Raw genomic sequence first — 14,191 nt, forward strand, 5'->3', positions numbered from 1 at the left:
GGTGAAGAATGACTCAGGTACAGTTTTGTGGGGTTGGTTGTTTTTGAGATGCAGTCTTGCTCTGTCGCCAGGCTGGAGTGCAGTGGCATCATCTCAGCTCACTGCAACCTCTGCCTCCTGGGTTCAAGTGATTCTTCTGTCTCAGCCTCCTTAGCAGCTGGGATTACAGTTGCATGCCACCACGCCTGGCTAATTTTTGTATTTTTAGTGGAGACAGGGTTTCACCATGTTGGCCAGGATGGTCTGAATCTCCTGACCTTGTGATCCACCCGTCTGGGCCTCCCAAAGTGCTGGGATTACATGTATGAGCCACCGCACCCGCCGAGGTACAGTCTTTTTTTTTTTTTTTTTTTTCAGCTTGTCCCAGTGCCAAGCTGATCACCCACGATCCCTGGTCCCTACTCCTGCCCAAAGTTTATGCTGATCTAGGATGTTCTTGTTTTTTAGGGAAGAAGATTCTGGACTAGGAACATGGCCAATAAGTAGTTAGGGCACATGGAGGAGGTCGGTGCTGGGTCCTCGACCATCACACTCAGAGCTTATTCCCGCCTCCAGCTGCCAGGACTGCCGCTCCATACTCCATCCACAGCCAACTCCCAGCTGGAGCTTCAGGTCTGGGTTTGGCCCACCAGGTACTCCTGCTCCCTGCTCTTGCCCCATTTGTTCCAGGATAGCTTAAGACTTCTAGGCCAGGCGCGGTGGCTCATATTTATAATCTCAGCACTTTGGGAGGCCGAGGTGGCAGGATCACTTGAGACCAGGAGTTTGAGACCAGACTGGGCAACATAGGGAGACCTCATCTCTGAAAAATAAAAGCTGGGTGTGGTAGCTCACACCTGTAATCCCAGCACTTTGGGAGGCCAAGGTGGGTGGATCACTTGAGGCCAGGAGTTTGAGACTAGCCTGGCCAACATAGTGAAACCCTGTCTCTTCTAACAATACAAAAATTAGCCAGGCGTGGTGGTGCGCCCCTGTAATCCCGGCTGCTTGGGAGGCTAAGGCAGGAGAATCGCTTGAAGCCGGGAGGCGGAGTTTGCAGCGAATGGAGATGGCGCCACTGCACTCCAGCCTGGGTGAGGGAGCGAGACTCCATCTCAAAAAAAAAAAAAAAATCCAGAGGCAAGATTGCTCTCGAGATTAAAAAGAGAACAAAACAAAGAGAAGGAAAAAGAGAAAGAGGCATGCAGAAACAAAGATGAAAAGACAGGATGTAGAGGTTAGGCAGAGAAAACAAATCAGAAAGAGACAGAGATGAGACAGAACGACAGAGACAGAGAAGGCAGGCAGAGACCAAGAGAGGCAGAGACAGACGAAACTAGGGGTCGAAGGGAAGGGAATGTCATTTAGTGACTCAAAGCACAAACTGGAGGTAGATTTGGAGAAACAGAAAGACAGGTGGACGCAAAAAATACAAAATAGGTGGGTTTTAATGGAGAATTTTATAAAAGGGAAAGGGCATGTGAAGGGGCCCCTGGGCCAGGCCCGGGACCACTGCATCAGTGGGAACGCTGGGGGAGGCGGGGCAGTGCAGGGCGTCGCAGCTTCCAGGCGTCCGTAGGTCCCTTCTCCAGGTCCGGGCGGCCGCCCCGTGCACATACGCATAAGGGGGCTGCAGGATGCGCTGCAGGGGCCCCGTGTGGTAGGCGCGGATGGGCGGCCAGCGGGTGCCAGAGCTTAGGCCCGGGGCCGCGCGGGCGCACAGTGGTGCGGCTGGTGCGTGGGTGCGAATCCCGGGCGGCAGATACAGCGGAAGGAGCCATCCGTATTGAGGCAGCGCGCGTTGACGCACAGCGGGGAGGCAGCCTCGGCCTCATCACACTCGTTGATGTCTGCGGAGGGGGGACAAGGATCGCTGCTGAAGCCTAGGGCCCCAGAAGCTCACCTCCTCAGCGCTTTAGGCTCTTGGAACAGAGGAGCAGATGCTGGGCCTCTCATTTGGAGTCCAATCTGACCTCAGTCATCTGCTAGCTGTGTGAGCCCGGCCAGGTGGCTTAACCTCTCTGTGCTTGCTTCGTGTTCTGTAAGATGGGTATGGTGGCCTATACGGCACTAGGATTTTGTTAAGAAAATAATAATGGCCGGGCGCGTAACGGCTCATGCCTGTAATCCCAGCACTTCGGGAGGCTGAGGCGGGCAGATCACTTGACACCGGAGTTCGAGACGAACCTGGCCAACATGGTGAAACCCCGTCTCTACTAAAAATACAAAAATTAGCCAGGCGTGGTGGCGGGTGCCTGTAATCGCAGCGACTTGAGAGGCTGAGACACGAGAATCACTTGAACCCGGGAGGCGGAGGTTGTTGTAAGCCAAGATCAGGCCACTGCACTCCAGCCTGGGCGACAGAGTGAGACTCCGTCTCCAAAAAAAAGAAAATAATAATAATAAAAAAGAAAATAATACTGATGATGGTGTCAACAACAGTAAATGTTCATGCATTGTTTTAAGCACATTACGAGTATTAACTTTGTTATATCCCTATTAGGTAGGTACTGTAATTCGTTTTACACATGTGCCTCCATTTGCACATGGTCTTAATGTTATTGTAAATCAGAGTTAAAAATATTCACAATTCTATGAAATGGGATCTTTGACTATAGCCATTTTTCAGATCAGAAAAATTAGGTGAGGGCAGCGACCTGTCCAGCGTCACACAACAAGTTGCTGGACTGGGCCTGAGGTCTATGTGACCTCCTTGAGTTTTTTTGCTTTTTTTTTGAGACGGAGTTTCGCTCTTGTTGCCCAGGCTGGAGTGCAATGGCGTGATCTCGGCTCACTGCAAGCTCTGCCTCCTGGGTTCCTCCCAAGTAGCTGGGATTACAGGCATGCACCACCACACCCGGCTAATTTTGTATTTTTAGAGACGGGGTTTCACCATATTGGCTAGGCTGGTCTCAAACCCCTGACCTCCTGATCCGCCGCCTTGGCCTCCCAAAGTGATGGGATTACAGGTGTGAGCCACCGCACCCGGCTGAGTTCTTGATTTTAATCACTTGGCTTTACTACCATCCAAATTAGGCAGACTTGATTAATACTCCCATTTTACAGGTGGGAAGACTGAGGCTCTCCAAAGAGGTCCTGCAAATTGCCCAAGGAAGCACTGCAAGTCACACCAGCACTATTCTATCCTTCTATCCTGCTTCAAGGCCCAGTTCCAGCCCTGTGTCAAGCCCTGCCCTGCTGACACCCTGACTCCGCCTTCTTCAGTCAAGCCCCACCCGGGTGCAAGAATTATTCCTCCCCTCTGGGCTGGTCCGTCCTCTGTAGTGAGGTCGTTTCCCGTCCTTTACCAGTACCCCCTGCTCAGGGCTTCCACCCTCCCTGGACAAGCCTTGCCTCTCCCCACGCATGCTGGCCCCGGGCCCGCCCTCACCAACGCAGGCCATGCGAGTCATGTCCAGGCGGTAGCCATCGAAGCAGCGGCAGGTGAAGCCTTCGGGGACGCGCACGCAGCGGCCATTGGTGCAGCCGTCCAGGATCCCGCACTCCTCTGCCTCCAGCTCCTCGTAGGGCTCAGCCAGGGAACCTGTGGGAAATGCGGGGACCCTGTGACTTGAGGCCCCTGCCTTAGTCCCTTACCCACCGCGGTGGGTGCGCGTCCTTGGCTCCATCTTTCTTGCTGTAAACTGTCCACCCCGCTCCAGGGCTGCGGCGGGCGCTGTGGGGCCAGTAAGCTTACCACATTCTCTCGCCAGCTTTCCCTCTGCCGCTTTCTCTTTGCCGGGCTACAGACACTTCTCTGTGCCTCTCCGTGGCTCTCTCCAGTTACACCTGTGTTCCGTCTCTCCTCCCACCTTCTCTATTTCCCTCCCTCCCCTCTCTGTGCACACCTCACCCCTCATTTGGGTCTCATCATCCGCTGGCAGCGCTCACCAGCATAACTTCCACCTTCAGGAAGCTCCTCGGGCTCTGGGAAGGAGCGGCGGGTGTCCCGGGACCGATAGGGCCAGCGGGTGCCCGGGCCGGGTGGCGCAGGAGCCTCAGATTCGCCATAGGGGCCACCGTCGTCCTCAAAGTCTGGCATGTCGAAGCGGGGTGCCCCGTAAGGAGCCTCTCGGCGGGCGAAGGGCCCAGGTGGCGGTGGGTAGGGGTCGTAGGGTAGCGCAGGTGGCGGGTACAACTCAGGCCCATACGGGAGGCCCTGGTAAGGTGGGCCTAAGTCTGGGCCGTACTCGTAGGGGAGTCCAAAGCCACCTGGTCTCGGGGGGCTATATGCAGGGGGGCGTAGCACATTGCACAGGGCCTCGAAGTCATCTGGGAACAGAAGTCCAGGCAAACAATCAGCCCCCGCTGGCCCCCACACCCACCACTCATGTACCCTCCTTGGGAAGAGGAGGCAGACGAGTGGATGGGGAGTGTCCTGGGTGGCCCTGGGGTGTCTGGAGCCAGCACTGAGAATCTGAAGGCTAAGACTGGGATTCCAACGTGCCGAGATCAAGGGTAATGAAGCCTGCTAAAAATCAGGGTCTGAGGCTGGAATTGTAGGGACCCATGGGAGCTAGGACTAGGGACCTGAAGAAATTAGATGAGGGTGTTCTGTGGACCAGGACGAGGGAATCCCAGGAATTGCTGCTGGGGACCCGAGGGGACAGGATGCATGGGAGAGGGTCTGAGCCACTAGGACCTGGAGGTCTGGGGACCCAGGACTGGGGTCTTTGGAACTGGGCTCCTAAGGGGTGAGGATTGAGGAACTCAGGGGTTGTAGGAACCAAGACTTGGGAATCTGTGGGGCTGTATGTTGGGGTCTTAGGCACCTGGATGTGGTGTCCAAGGCAATGGGATTGGAGTTCTGTGGGGCTGTGACCACAGGGTCTGGGGCCAGGATGGTGAGGTCTGAACAACTGGTATTTCAGGTCTAAGGGCCCAGGATTTAGGGGAGGACATCTCATAGGCTGTGTCTTGTGGTTCTACAGACCAGGAGCGGAGGGTATGACAGACCAGACCTCAGGGGCCTGCGGGGCTGGTACCATGGGATCTGCTGCGTCAGGCCTTGGGATGTCTGTGGCTGAGATTTGGAAGTCTTTGGAATGTGACTCGGGGACCAAGATTTTGGGATGGGCTGTGACTTGGGGGTTGGTCTAGGGAACAGAGTTTGGGTAGAGTCTGGGGGTTCTGAGACTGGGGATCTGATGGCCTAGATTTGAAGCCCATGGGGCAAGGCCTCTGAGTTCAGCTTAGGCCAGTGCCAGCACCTGAGTCCTGGGCAGGGCAAAGGGCACAGTCCATGCCCCAGGCCTCTCCATACAGGCAGCAGCACTCTGTGTAGGTGGCCTGACGGTCCAGCCGAGGGTGACTGCACACGAGGTCAGCCCCAACTTCCTGCCAGCACACTCCCAGATTGTCATCTGCAGGTGGAGACAGCATGTGTCACACTGGGCCTGGCACGCGGCTCCTCCCAGGGGCTGGGCCCTTCCCTGCTGAGCAGCCCAGTCACCCTCTGCCTATCAACAAATCCTTCTCATCAGCTGTGATCTAACTCCAGAAGTTCTCTGAGGTCGCTCCAGGGGTCTGGATTGAGGAACACGGAGACTGTCATATAAGAGGAGAGGGCAGAAGAAGGGGGTCCAATGACTAGGAGGTAGGGCCTGAGAGGGGTCTACCCAAGTCTGGCTTCCGGAGAGCTGTGTGACCTCGAGGCAGTTGCTTTGCTTCTCTGAGCATTGTCTGACATCTCAGTGTATGGGGGCTAGTGATGAAGGCACAGGAAATGAAAGAAGAGTGGTTGGGACAGTGGGCAAAAAGAGAGGTGGCAAGATGCATAGAGAGTGTTGGAGCCTGTAATCTACTTTGGGAGGCTGAGGTGGGGGCATTGCTTGAGCCCAGGAGTTCAAGACCAGCCTAGGCAACACAGCAAAAATCCATCTTTACAAAAAAACAAAAACAAAAAAACATTAGCCAGGCACGGTGGCGGGCTCCTGCAGTCCCAGCTACCGCAAGGCTGAGGTGGGAGGATCATTTGGGCATGAGAGGTCGAAGCTGCAGCGAGCTGTGATCATGCCACTGTACTCCAGCTTGGGCGACAGAGCGAGATCTTGTCTCAAAAATGAAAACAACAACAAAGACAGTGTTCAAGAGACAGAGCTTCAGGAGAAACTGTCAGAGATCTAGAGATAGGAAAAGAGTCAGAAACAAAAAGGGAGAAAAAAGACCCAGAGAGAGAGAGAGAGAGAGAGAGAAACACATCCAAAGAGTCAAAGACTCAAAACAGGAAAACAAAGATACACAAGCAGGAGAAAGAGACCTGAAAAAGATCCAGAGGGTGTCAGAAATTCAGAGAAAACATGAAAGAAATCTACAAACACCTGGAAACAGAGACCTAGAGATGCAGAGAAATAACAGGTAGCACTCATATGGCACTTAGTAAAAAATAACATTTGAAAAAATAAAAAATAAAATTCCTCAGCCGGGCGTGGTGGCTCATGCCTGTAATCCCAGCACTTTGGGAGGCCGAGGCAGGGGGATCACCTGAGGTCAGGAGTTCGAGACCAGCCTGACCAACCTGGAGAAACCCTGTCTCTACTAAAGAAAAAAATACAAAATTAGCTGGATGTGGTGGCACATGCCTGTAATCGCAGCCACTCGGGAGGCTGAGGCAGGAGAATCGCTTGAACCCCGGAGGTGGAGGCTGCGGTGAGCTGAGATGGCACCATTGCACTCCAGCCTGGGCAACAAGAGCGAAACTCCGTCTCAAAAAAAGAAAACTCACAGCCACCCTATAAGGTAGGGGCTATTCACCCAGTGTGCAGAAAGGAAGCTGGAGTCCAAGAGGCAACATGCAAAAGTTGCCTCTAAAACTTTTGCCTTTAACCACCTAGCCAGCTCACCTCAGAGACAGGCACTGGGACAGAGACTGAGTTGGGGCTCAGTGGGGCGTGGCCTTTGAAGGGCGTGGCCGTCGCAAAAGTGTGGCCCGGGTGCGGGTGTGAGGCTGAGCCGAGGGAAGGAGGGCCTGGACGGTGTGGGCGGGGCATAGCGGATTTGAGGGCGGGGTTACCGAGGCTCTGGCTCTCGTTGGAGACGCAGCGGCGTTGTGAGCCATCCAGCACCAGTGGGGGCTCGCAGGTGCAGTGGTAAGAGCCCACAGTGTTGACGCAGCGGCCGCCCTCACAGGCTGGCTCCTCATCGGAGCACTCGTCATTATCTAGGGAGAGGATGGTTAACAGGCATCCCCTTCAACTCCCCCTACCCTTTCCCATTTCTCTTCCCAGCACATTGGCAGTGTGATGGATGGAGTCTAGACTCCAGGAAAGACTTCCCGCTGGTGGTGGCCACATTCCAGAGAGGAGCTGGCATGGCTAGGGGTTGGAGAGAGTTGCCAGGGGTTGGGGGAGGTGGGGCTTGTACCGATGCACTCCAGCCGTTGTGTGTGGTAGTAGTAGCCGTTGCTGCAATAGCACGAGTAGCCTGGGGCCGTGTTCACGCACACGCCACTCTTGCACACTTGGTCTCGGAAAAGCTGACATTCGTCCACATCTGTGGGAAAAGCGCAGAGAGAGAGATGGGGGTGGGCTGGATGGGTGGAGTGTGTGAGGGCACGACCAGGGGAGACAGAGACAGAGGTGGTGATAGAGACCGAGAAGTAGAGACAGGGAAAGAAGGACAGGCCAGGAGCGGTGGCTCATGCCTGTAATCCCAGCACTTTAGGAGGCCAAGACAGGCAGATCACCTGAGGTCAGGAGTTCGAGACCAGTCTGGCCAACATGGTGAAACCCTGTCTCCACTAAAAATACAAAAAAATTAGCCAGGCATGGTGGTTCGTGTCTGTAGTTCCAGCTACGCCAGAGGCTGAGGCAGGAGAATCGCTTGAACCCAGGAGACAAAGGTTGTAGTGAGCCAAGATCTTGCCATTGCTCTCCAGCCTGGGCGACAAGAGCAAAACTCTAAAAAAAAAAAAAAAAAAAAGAAAAGAAAGAGAGGACGGGTGGGGTTGGGGAGACAGAAACAGAAAGGGTGAGAGACAGAGCTGGGCCTGAGAGCCAGTAGGGTGGAGGGTCAAAGGCTGGCCTCACCTCTCCGGAGGCTTGGGTCTCCGCTGGGCGCCAGGTAGCCCCGGCCGTGAGGGCACAATGACTGGTACTCAGCTACACACAGAGACAAGCCTGAGCCAGGACACCAGAGCCCCAGCCCCACCCTGCTCGTGCCCACTTGTCACAAGTCACTCTGGCCCTGTGCCTGTTAATGCCCACCACTCAGCCTCATGCCCGCCCATGCCCACCTGTCTGGCAGCTCGCCCTTGCCCTGACAGTACTAGTACCTCTACGCCCTGTCCAAATGTGTCCCCTGTCCCAGGCCCACACCCCACCCAGTATTTCCACCCAAGCCCTCAACCCTGTGTCCCCATCAGCCCATGCCCACCTGTCTCGGTGCCTGGGCACTGCTGGATGCGGCAGCCATTGCCCCAGCCCTCACCCACAGTACAGCAGCACTCCTGCCACGTCACATTCCGAGCCAGGATGTTGTCACATGCATCCGGGGCCGCCGTGTCAAAGTAGCACTCCCGGCGCCCGCTCCCCACAGGACCCTGCCTAGGTGTGCTGGGTCGGCGGGGCGGGGGTGGTGGGGGTGGCCTGGCCGGCAGAACGGGGCTGGCAGGTGCCTGGGGCTGTGAGCCTGGGAACGTGCCTAGGGAGACAAGCGGCTTTAGCCCAGTGTGGGTTGAACCCCCAACCCCGCCACATCATAGATGGGGAAACTGAGGCCGGCATAGATGGGAAAACAGAGGGCGACAGCCATCAGTGGCAGAACCAGACTGCACACCTGCCACACTCCTCTATCATTGTCTCTCTCCCACTGTCACCTCCTGTCATTTCTGCATCTCTTGCCTCCCCGCCTCACACCCCTGTCACTGCAGCTAACAGCTTGGGTGGGTGGTGAGGGAACGTCCCTGGCTTCCTGGATGCCTCTCTGGGTCTCTTATCTGGTGTGTCCCACACTGGCTGAGTCTTCATCTCAAAATCTACACTTTGTCACCAGGTGCAGTGGCTCTTGGGAGGCCGAGGTGGTCGGATTACTTGAGGTCAGGAGTTTGAGACCAGCCTGACCAACATGGTGAAACCCTGTCTCTACTAAAAATACAAAAAATTAGCCGGGCGTGGTGGCGGATGCCTGTAATCCCAGCTACTTGGGAGGCTGAGGCACGAGAATCACTTGAACCTGGGAGGCAGAGGTTGCAGTGAGCCGAGATCACACCAATGCATTCCAGCCTGGGCGACAGAGCGAGACTCTGTCACAAAACAAAAAACCTGTGCCTTGTCTTGGACACAACCTTCCCCACCCAGACATCCACAGCTTGTCCACATGGCCTCTTGGGTTTTTCTCCCACCACCCTTTCCTCCCCTTCCACAGCCCCTGCCTTGGTCCAGCCCTGTCCTCTCCTGTCCAGGCCCCTGCCCCAGCCTGTTCCCTGAGCTCCCAGCCTCCAGTATCACCCGCTGCAATCACCTTCACATGGCGGCCAGAGGGAGGTTTCAAAATCCGATTCTATCTTTCCTGCTCAAAACCCTTCCATGAATACTACACAGTCATGAAAAAGAATGAAATCATGTCCTTAGCAGCAGCATGGATGCAGCTGGAGGCCATTAGCCTTTTTTTTTTTTTTTGAGACGGAGTCTCGCTCTGTAGCCCAGGCTGGAGTGCGGTGGCCGGATCTCAGCTCACTGCAAGCTCCGCCTCCCGGGCTTACGCCATTCTCCAGCCTCAGCCTCCCAAGTAGCTGGGACTACAGGCGCCCGCCACCTTGCCCGGCTAGGTTTTTTTTTGTATTTTTTAGTAGAGACGGGGTTTCACCGTATTATCCAGGATGGTCTCGATCTCTTGACCTCGTGATCCGCCCGTCTCGGCCTCCCAAAGTGCTGGGATTACAGGCTTGAGCCACCGAGCCCGGCCTGGAGGCCATTATCCTAAGCAAATTAATGCAGGAACAGAAGACCAATGCAAGTGAGAGCTAAACAGTGGGTACTCATGGATATAAAGATGCCCACAATAGATGCTGGGGACCACTAGATAGGAGAGGGACAAGGGTTGAAAAACTGGATGTTAGGCCAGGCATGGTGGCTCACGCCTGTAATCCCTGTACTTTGGAAGGCCGAGGTGGGTGGATAACCTGAGGTCAGGAGTTCGAGACCAGCCTGGCCAACATGATGAAACCCCATCTCTACTAAAAATACAAAAAGTTAGCCAGGCATGGTGGTGGATGCCTATAATCCCAGCTATTCAGGAGGCTGAGGCAGGAGAATCGCTTGAACCAGGGAGGTGGAGGTTTCAGCGAGCCGAGATCGTGCCACCGCACTGCAGCCTGGGCAACAAGAGCAAAACTCCATTTCAAAAAAACAAGAAAAACTGGCTGTTGGGTACTATGCTTGTGCTTACTATCTGGGTGACAGGATCATTTGTATCTCAAAGCTCAGCATCATGAAATATACCCAGGTAACAAACCTGCTCATGTATCTAAAGATGGAAATTATTAAAAATAAATAAATACATGCGTAGCGTGTTTTTTTTTTTTTTTTGAGATGGAGTCTCCCTCCGTCACCCAGGCTGAAGTCTACTGGCGCAATCCCACAACCTCCGCCTCCTGGATTCAAGTGATTTTCCTGCCTCAGCCTCTCGAGTAGCTGGGATTACAGGCGTGCACCACTACATCCAGCCAGTTCTTGTATTTTTATTAGAGACGGGGTTTTGCCATGTTGGCCATGCTGGTCTCAAACTCCTGACCTCAGGTGATCTGCCCACCTCGGTCTTCCAAAGAGCTGGGATTACAGGCGTGAGCCACCATGCCCAGCCTAAATATGTAACATTTAAAAATTAAAAATACATATATATACTGCAGCCTGGGCAACAGGACAAAACCACGTCTCTACAAAAAATACAAAAATTAGCTGTGGTGGTGGTATATGCCTGTAGTCCCAGTTACTCAGCAGGCTGAGGTTGGAGGATTCCTTGAGCACAGGAGGTGCAGGTTGCAGTGAGCTGAGATCGTGCCACTGCCCTCCAGCCTGGGTGAAAGTACGACCCTGTCTTACAAAAAGAAAAACATTTTAAAAACTTTCCAAAAATGCCCCGAAACCCCTTCCACGGTACCGCAGTGCTCTCTTACTGTGGTAAGTCAGTGTGATCGGGCACCTGACTCCTTCCCTGGCCCCAGCTCTCCCCACCCCTTCCTTTGCTGTCTAAATCATGCCATGTTGAACCTGTTTCAGTTCCTCTTACATGCCAGATGCTCTCTGGCTTTGCCAGGCCTTTGCCCTTGCTGTGTCCTCTGCCCAGAATGCCCTCCTCACACATCAGGCCTGGCTCATTTCTACTCATCCTGCAGCTCTCAGTTCAGATGTCCTCTCCTACGGCAAGAACTCCCCGACCCTCTTCTCATGCTGGGCCAGGCGCCTCCTCCAAAACCCTCCTGGGCTTTCCCCCATCACAGTCTTGTTGATTTCTCTGAGTTGTCACTATCTGGTGATATCTCTGTCTGTCCCATTGGCTTGTGAGCCCCTTGAGGACAGACAGTGATCCCTCCTGGTCACTACTACATCCTCAGTGCCCAGAAGATGGCCTGAACACAGTGCACGCCCTGTGAACATTTGTTGAATGAAAGAATCTGGTAGAGTCACGGCCAGGATCTAGTTCTCCTGACACAGTCTCACTACCCATGTTAACCTATGTGTCTTTTGTTGATGTTTAAAACAACAGTATTTAACTGATGGTAGCTGTCCACATCAGGAATGATTAGACCACATGATTTTCCCATGGGGCCAGCAGTCATCAGTTAAATAGATACAACAGTCTCACCAGCAGAAGTTCGTGGGGAAACACAGCGTCCAGTCATGGGGTCAAACTCCTCCGGGCTGTTGGGGCAGACACAGAGGAAGGAGCCTTCGACGTTTTCACACAGGGCAGCTCCACATACACCCTGTAGTGTTTCACATTCATTCACATCTGTAAGCAGGAGACAACAGGACACAGTGGTTATAAGCTTCTATGATTCCAAAGGTCCGAAAGTCTGAGCTTTCAAATATAATGGGTATATTTAATGGCCCAGATGCCATCATCTGTTTTTCTTCTAGTGATAAGCCCTGAATTTCCCTTGGGAACCCTGTGCTCCTCTATTTTCAATCCTGTGCTTTGAGTAGGGCTATATCTACTCTGAGAGGTGGGCACAAGTTCCAGGAATGACCAAATAGATGACTGCATTTCTCTGGTTCAGAGATAGCAGTGATCATGCTGGGTCAATCAAAGCCAGGCCTGGCACTTTTGCTAGAAATATTGAAAAAGAACCTCCCTTTTTAGCTCTAGGGTTGCCAACTGGAGATGTTAGCCCAGAGGTTCTAGGGCCACCTTCATCATTATGAAAAATAATCTGCCTGAAAATCATGCAATAGAAGAAAGCAGAACTCAGAGAAGATAGAAATAGCCTTGTTAAAATTCCTGGATCCAGTTATGCCTGGAGTTCAAATATATCCCAGGTCTTTATAGTTTTAATTCCCTTTAAAGAAATAAAACCTGTTGTGTTTGCATTTGTGAAAATTTACAGAATGTATAATTAAGATTCCTGCATTTCACTGTATATAAATTGAACGTCGAATGAAAATATCTGTAGGATACAATGGCTCATGCCTGTAATCCCAGTGCTTTGGGAGGCCAAGGCAGGAGGGTTGCTTAAGGCCAGGAGTTTGAGACCAACCTGGGCAACAGAGCAAGATCTCTATGGGCCAGGCGTGGTGGCTCACGCTTGTAATCCCAGCACTTTAGGAGGCCAAGGTGGGCACATCACCTGAGGTCAGGAGTTCAAGACCAGCCTGGCCAACATGGTAAAACCCCGTCTCTACTAAATATGCAAAAAATTACTGGACGTAGTGGTGGGTGCCTGTAATCTCAGCTACTTGGGAGGCTGAGGCACGAGAATCGCTTGAACCCGGGAGGTGGAGGTTGCAGTGAGCCGAGATCATGCCATTGCACTGTAGCCTGGACAACTAGAGCAAAACTCTGTCTCCAAAAAAAACTCATCTCTACAAAAATTAACAACATTAGCTGGGCATGGTTGTGTGTGCCTGTGGTCCCAGCTACTTGGAAGCTCAGTTCTGGAGGGAGGCTGGCTTGAGCCCAGGAGTTAGAGGCTGCAGTAAGCTATGATCACACAACCACACTCCAGGCTGGACAACAGAGCAAGACCCCAGCTCAAAAAAAAAAAAAAAAGAAGAAAATATTGGTAAACACATATTGAATTCTGGTTAGTGATACGTATATTGAAGAATTTATGGGGAAGCAGACTGGTGCCTGCAATTTGCTTTTAACTCTGTCCAAAAAATTAGATGGACTAATGGATAGATATGTGAGGAAGCAAGTATAATAAAATAATATAATCTAGATCATAAGTAGGCAGGTGTTCATTCTATGATTCTCTCAATTTGCTTTGTGTTTAGAAATTTTCCTCATAAAATGTTAGGAAAAATTAACATTTATGAACACTTTAGTGCTTTATACATTTATACTTTATACATTTTTATTTTTAGTTTTTATTTTTTGAGACAGAGTTTCGCTCTTGCTGCTCAGGCTGGAGTGCAATGGTGCGATCTCAGCTCACTGCAACCTCCGCCTCCCAGGTTCAAGCAATTCTCCTGTCTCAGCCTCCTGAGTAGCTGGGATTACAGGCATGCACCACCACGCCCGGCTAATTTTGTATTTCTAGTAGAGACGGGATTTCTCCATGTTGAGGCTAGTCTCGAACTCCTGACCTCAGGTGACCCGCCCACCTTGGCCTCCCAAAATGCTAGGATTACAGGTGTGAGCCACCGTGCCTGGCCTACTTACACATTTTTAAAAGTACACACACAAAAATAAAACCTGAATAGGTCAGGTTTCTGTCACCAGCCACTACAACAGTTCTGAGATTTTTTTTTTTTTTTTTTTTTTGAGACGGAGTCTGGCTCTGTCACCCAGGCTGGAGTGCAGTGGCGTGATCTAGGCTCACTGCAACCTCCACCCCTTGGATTCAGGCCATTCTTGTGCCTCAGCTTCCTGAGTAGCTGGGATTACAGGCATGCGCCACCATACTCTGCTAATTTTTGTATTTTTAGTAGAGATGGTATTTCACCATGTTCACCAGGCTGGTTTCAAACTCCTGACCTCAAGTGATCTGCTCGCCTCGGCCTCCCAAAGTGCTGGGATTACAGGCATGAGCCACCGTTCTTGGCATGAAGAT

General features: G+C 52.6%; 1 protein-coding gene across 5 annotated transcripts in view; it reads right to left on the minus strand.

Annotated features, from left to right (window-relative positions):
- Nucleotides 1-1,409: 1,409 nt before the first annotated feature.
- Nucleotides 1,410-14,191, minus strand: part of LTBP4 (latent transforming growth factor beta binding protein 4) — a 33,451-nt gene continuing 20,669 nt past the window's right edge. For all 5 annotated transcript variants that reach the window (XM_007996850.3, XM_007996848.3, XM_007996846.3 and 2 more), the window contains 9 exons: nucleotides 11,782-11,928; nucleotides 8,353-8,619; nucleotides 8,007-8,078; nucleotides 7,342-7,470; nucleotides 6,992-7,138; nucleotides 5,190-5,342; nucleotides 3,871-4,251; nucleotides 3,371-3,523; nucleotides 1,410-1,829 (listed from right to left, as the gene is read on the minus strand). In XM_007996850.3, coding sequence (XP_007995041.2) covers nucleotides 1,675-1,829; nucleotides 3,371-3,523; nucleotides 3,871-4,251; nucleotides 5,190-5,342; nucleotides 6,992-7,138; nucleotides 7,342-7,470; nucleotides 8,007-8,078; nucleotides 8,353-8,619; nucleotides 11,782-11,928 — 1,604 coding nt within the window. In that variant the 3' untranslated portion in view covers nucleotides 1,410-1,674. The remainder of the gene's footprint in view (nucleotides 1,830-3,370; nucleotides 3,524-3,870; nucleotides 4,252-5,189; nucleotides 5,343-6,991; nucleotides 7,139-7,341; nucleotides 7,471-8,006; nucleotides 8,079-8,352; nucleotides 8,620-11,781; nucleotides 11,929-14,191) is intronic.

This window comes from Chlorocebus sabaeus, chromosome 6 (assembly GCF_047675955.1).
Source record: "Chlorocebus sabaeus isolate Y175 chromosome 6, mChlSab1.0.hap1, whole genome shotgun sequence".
Taxonomy (NCBI): domain Eukaryota; kingdom Metazoa; phylum Chordata; class Mammalia; order Primates; family Cercopithecidae; genus Chlorocebus; species Chlorocebus sabaeus.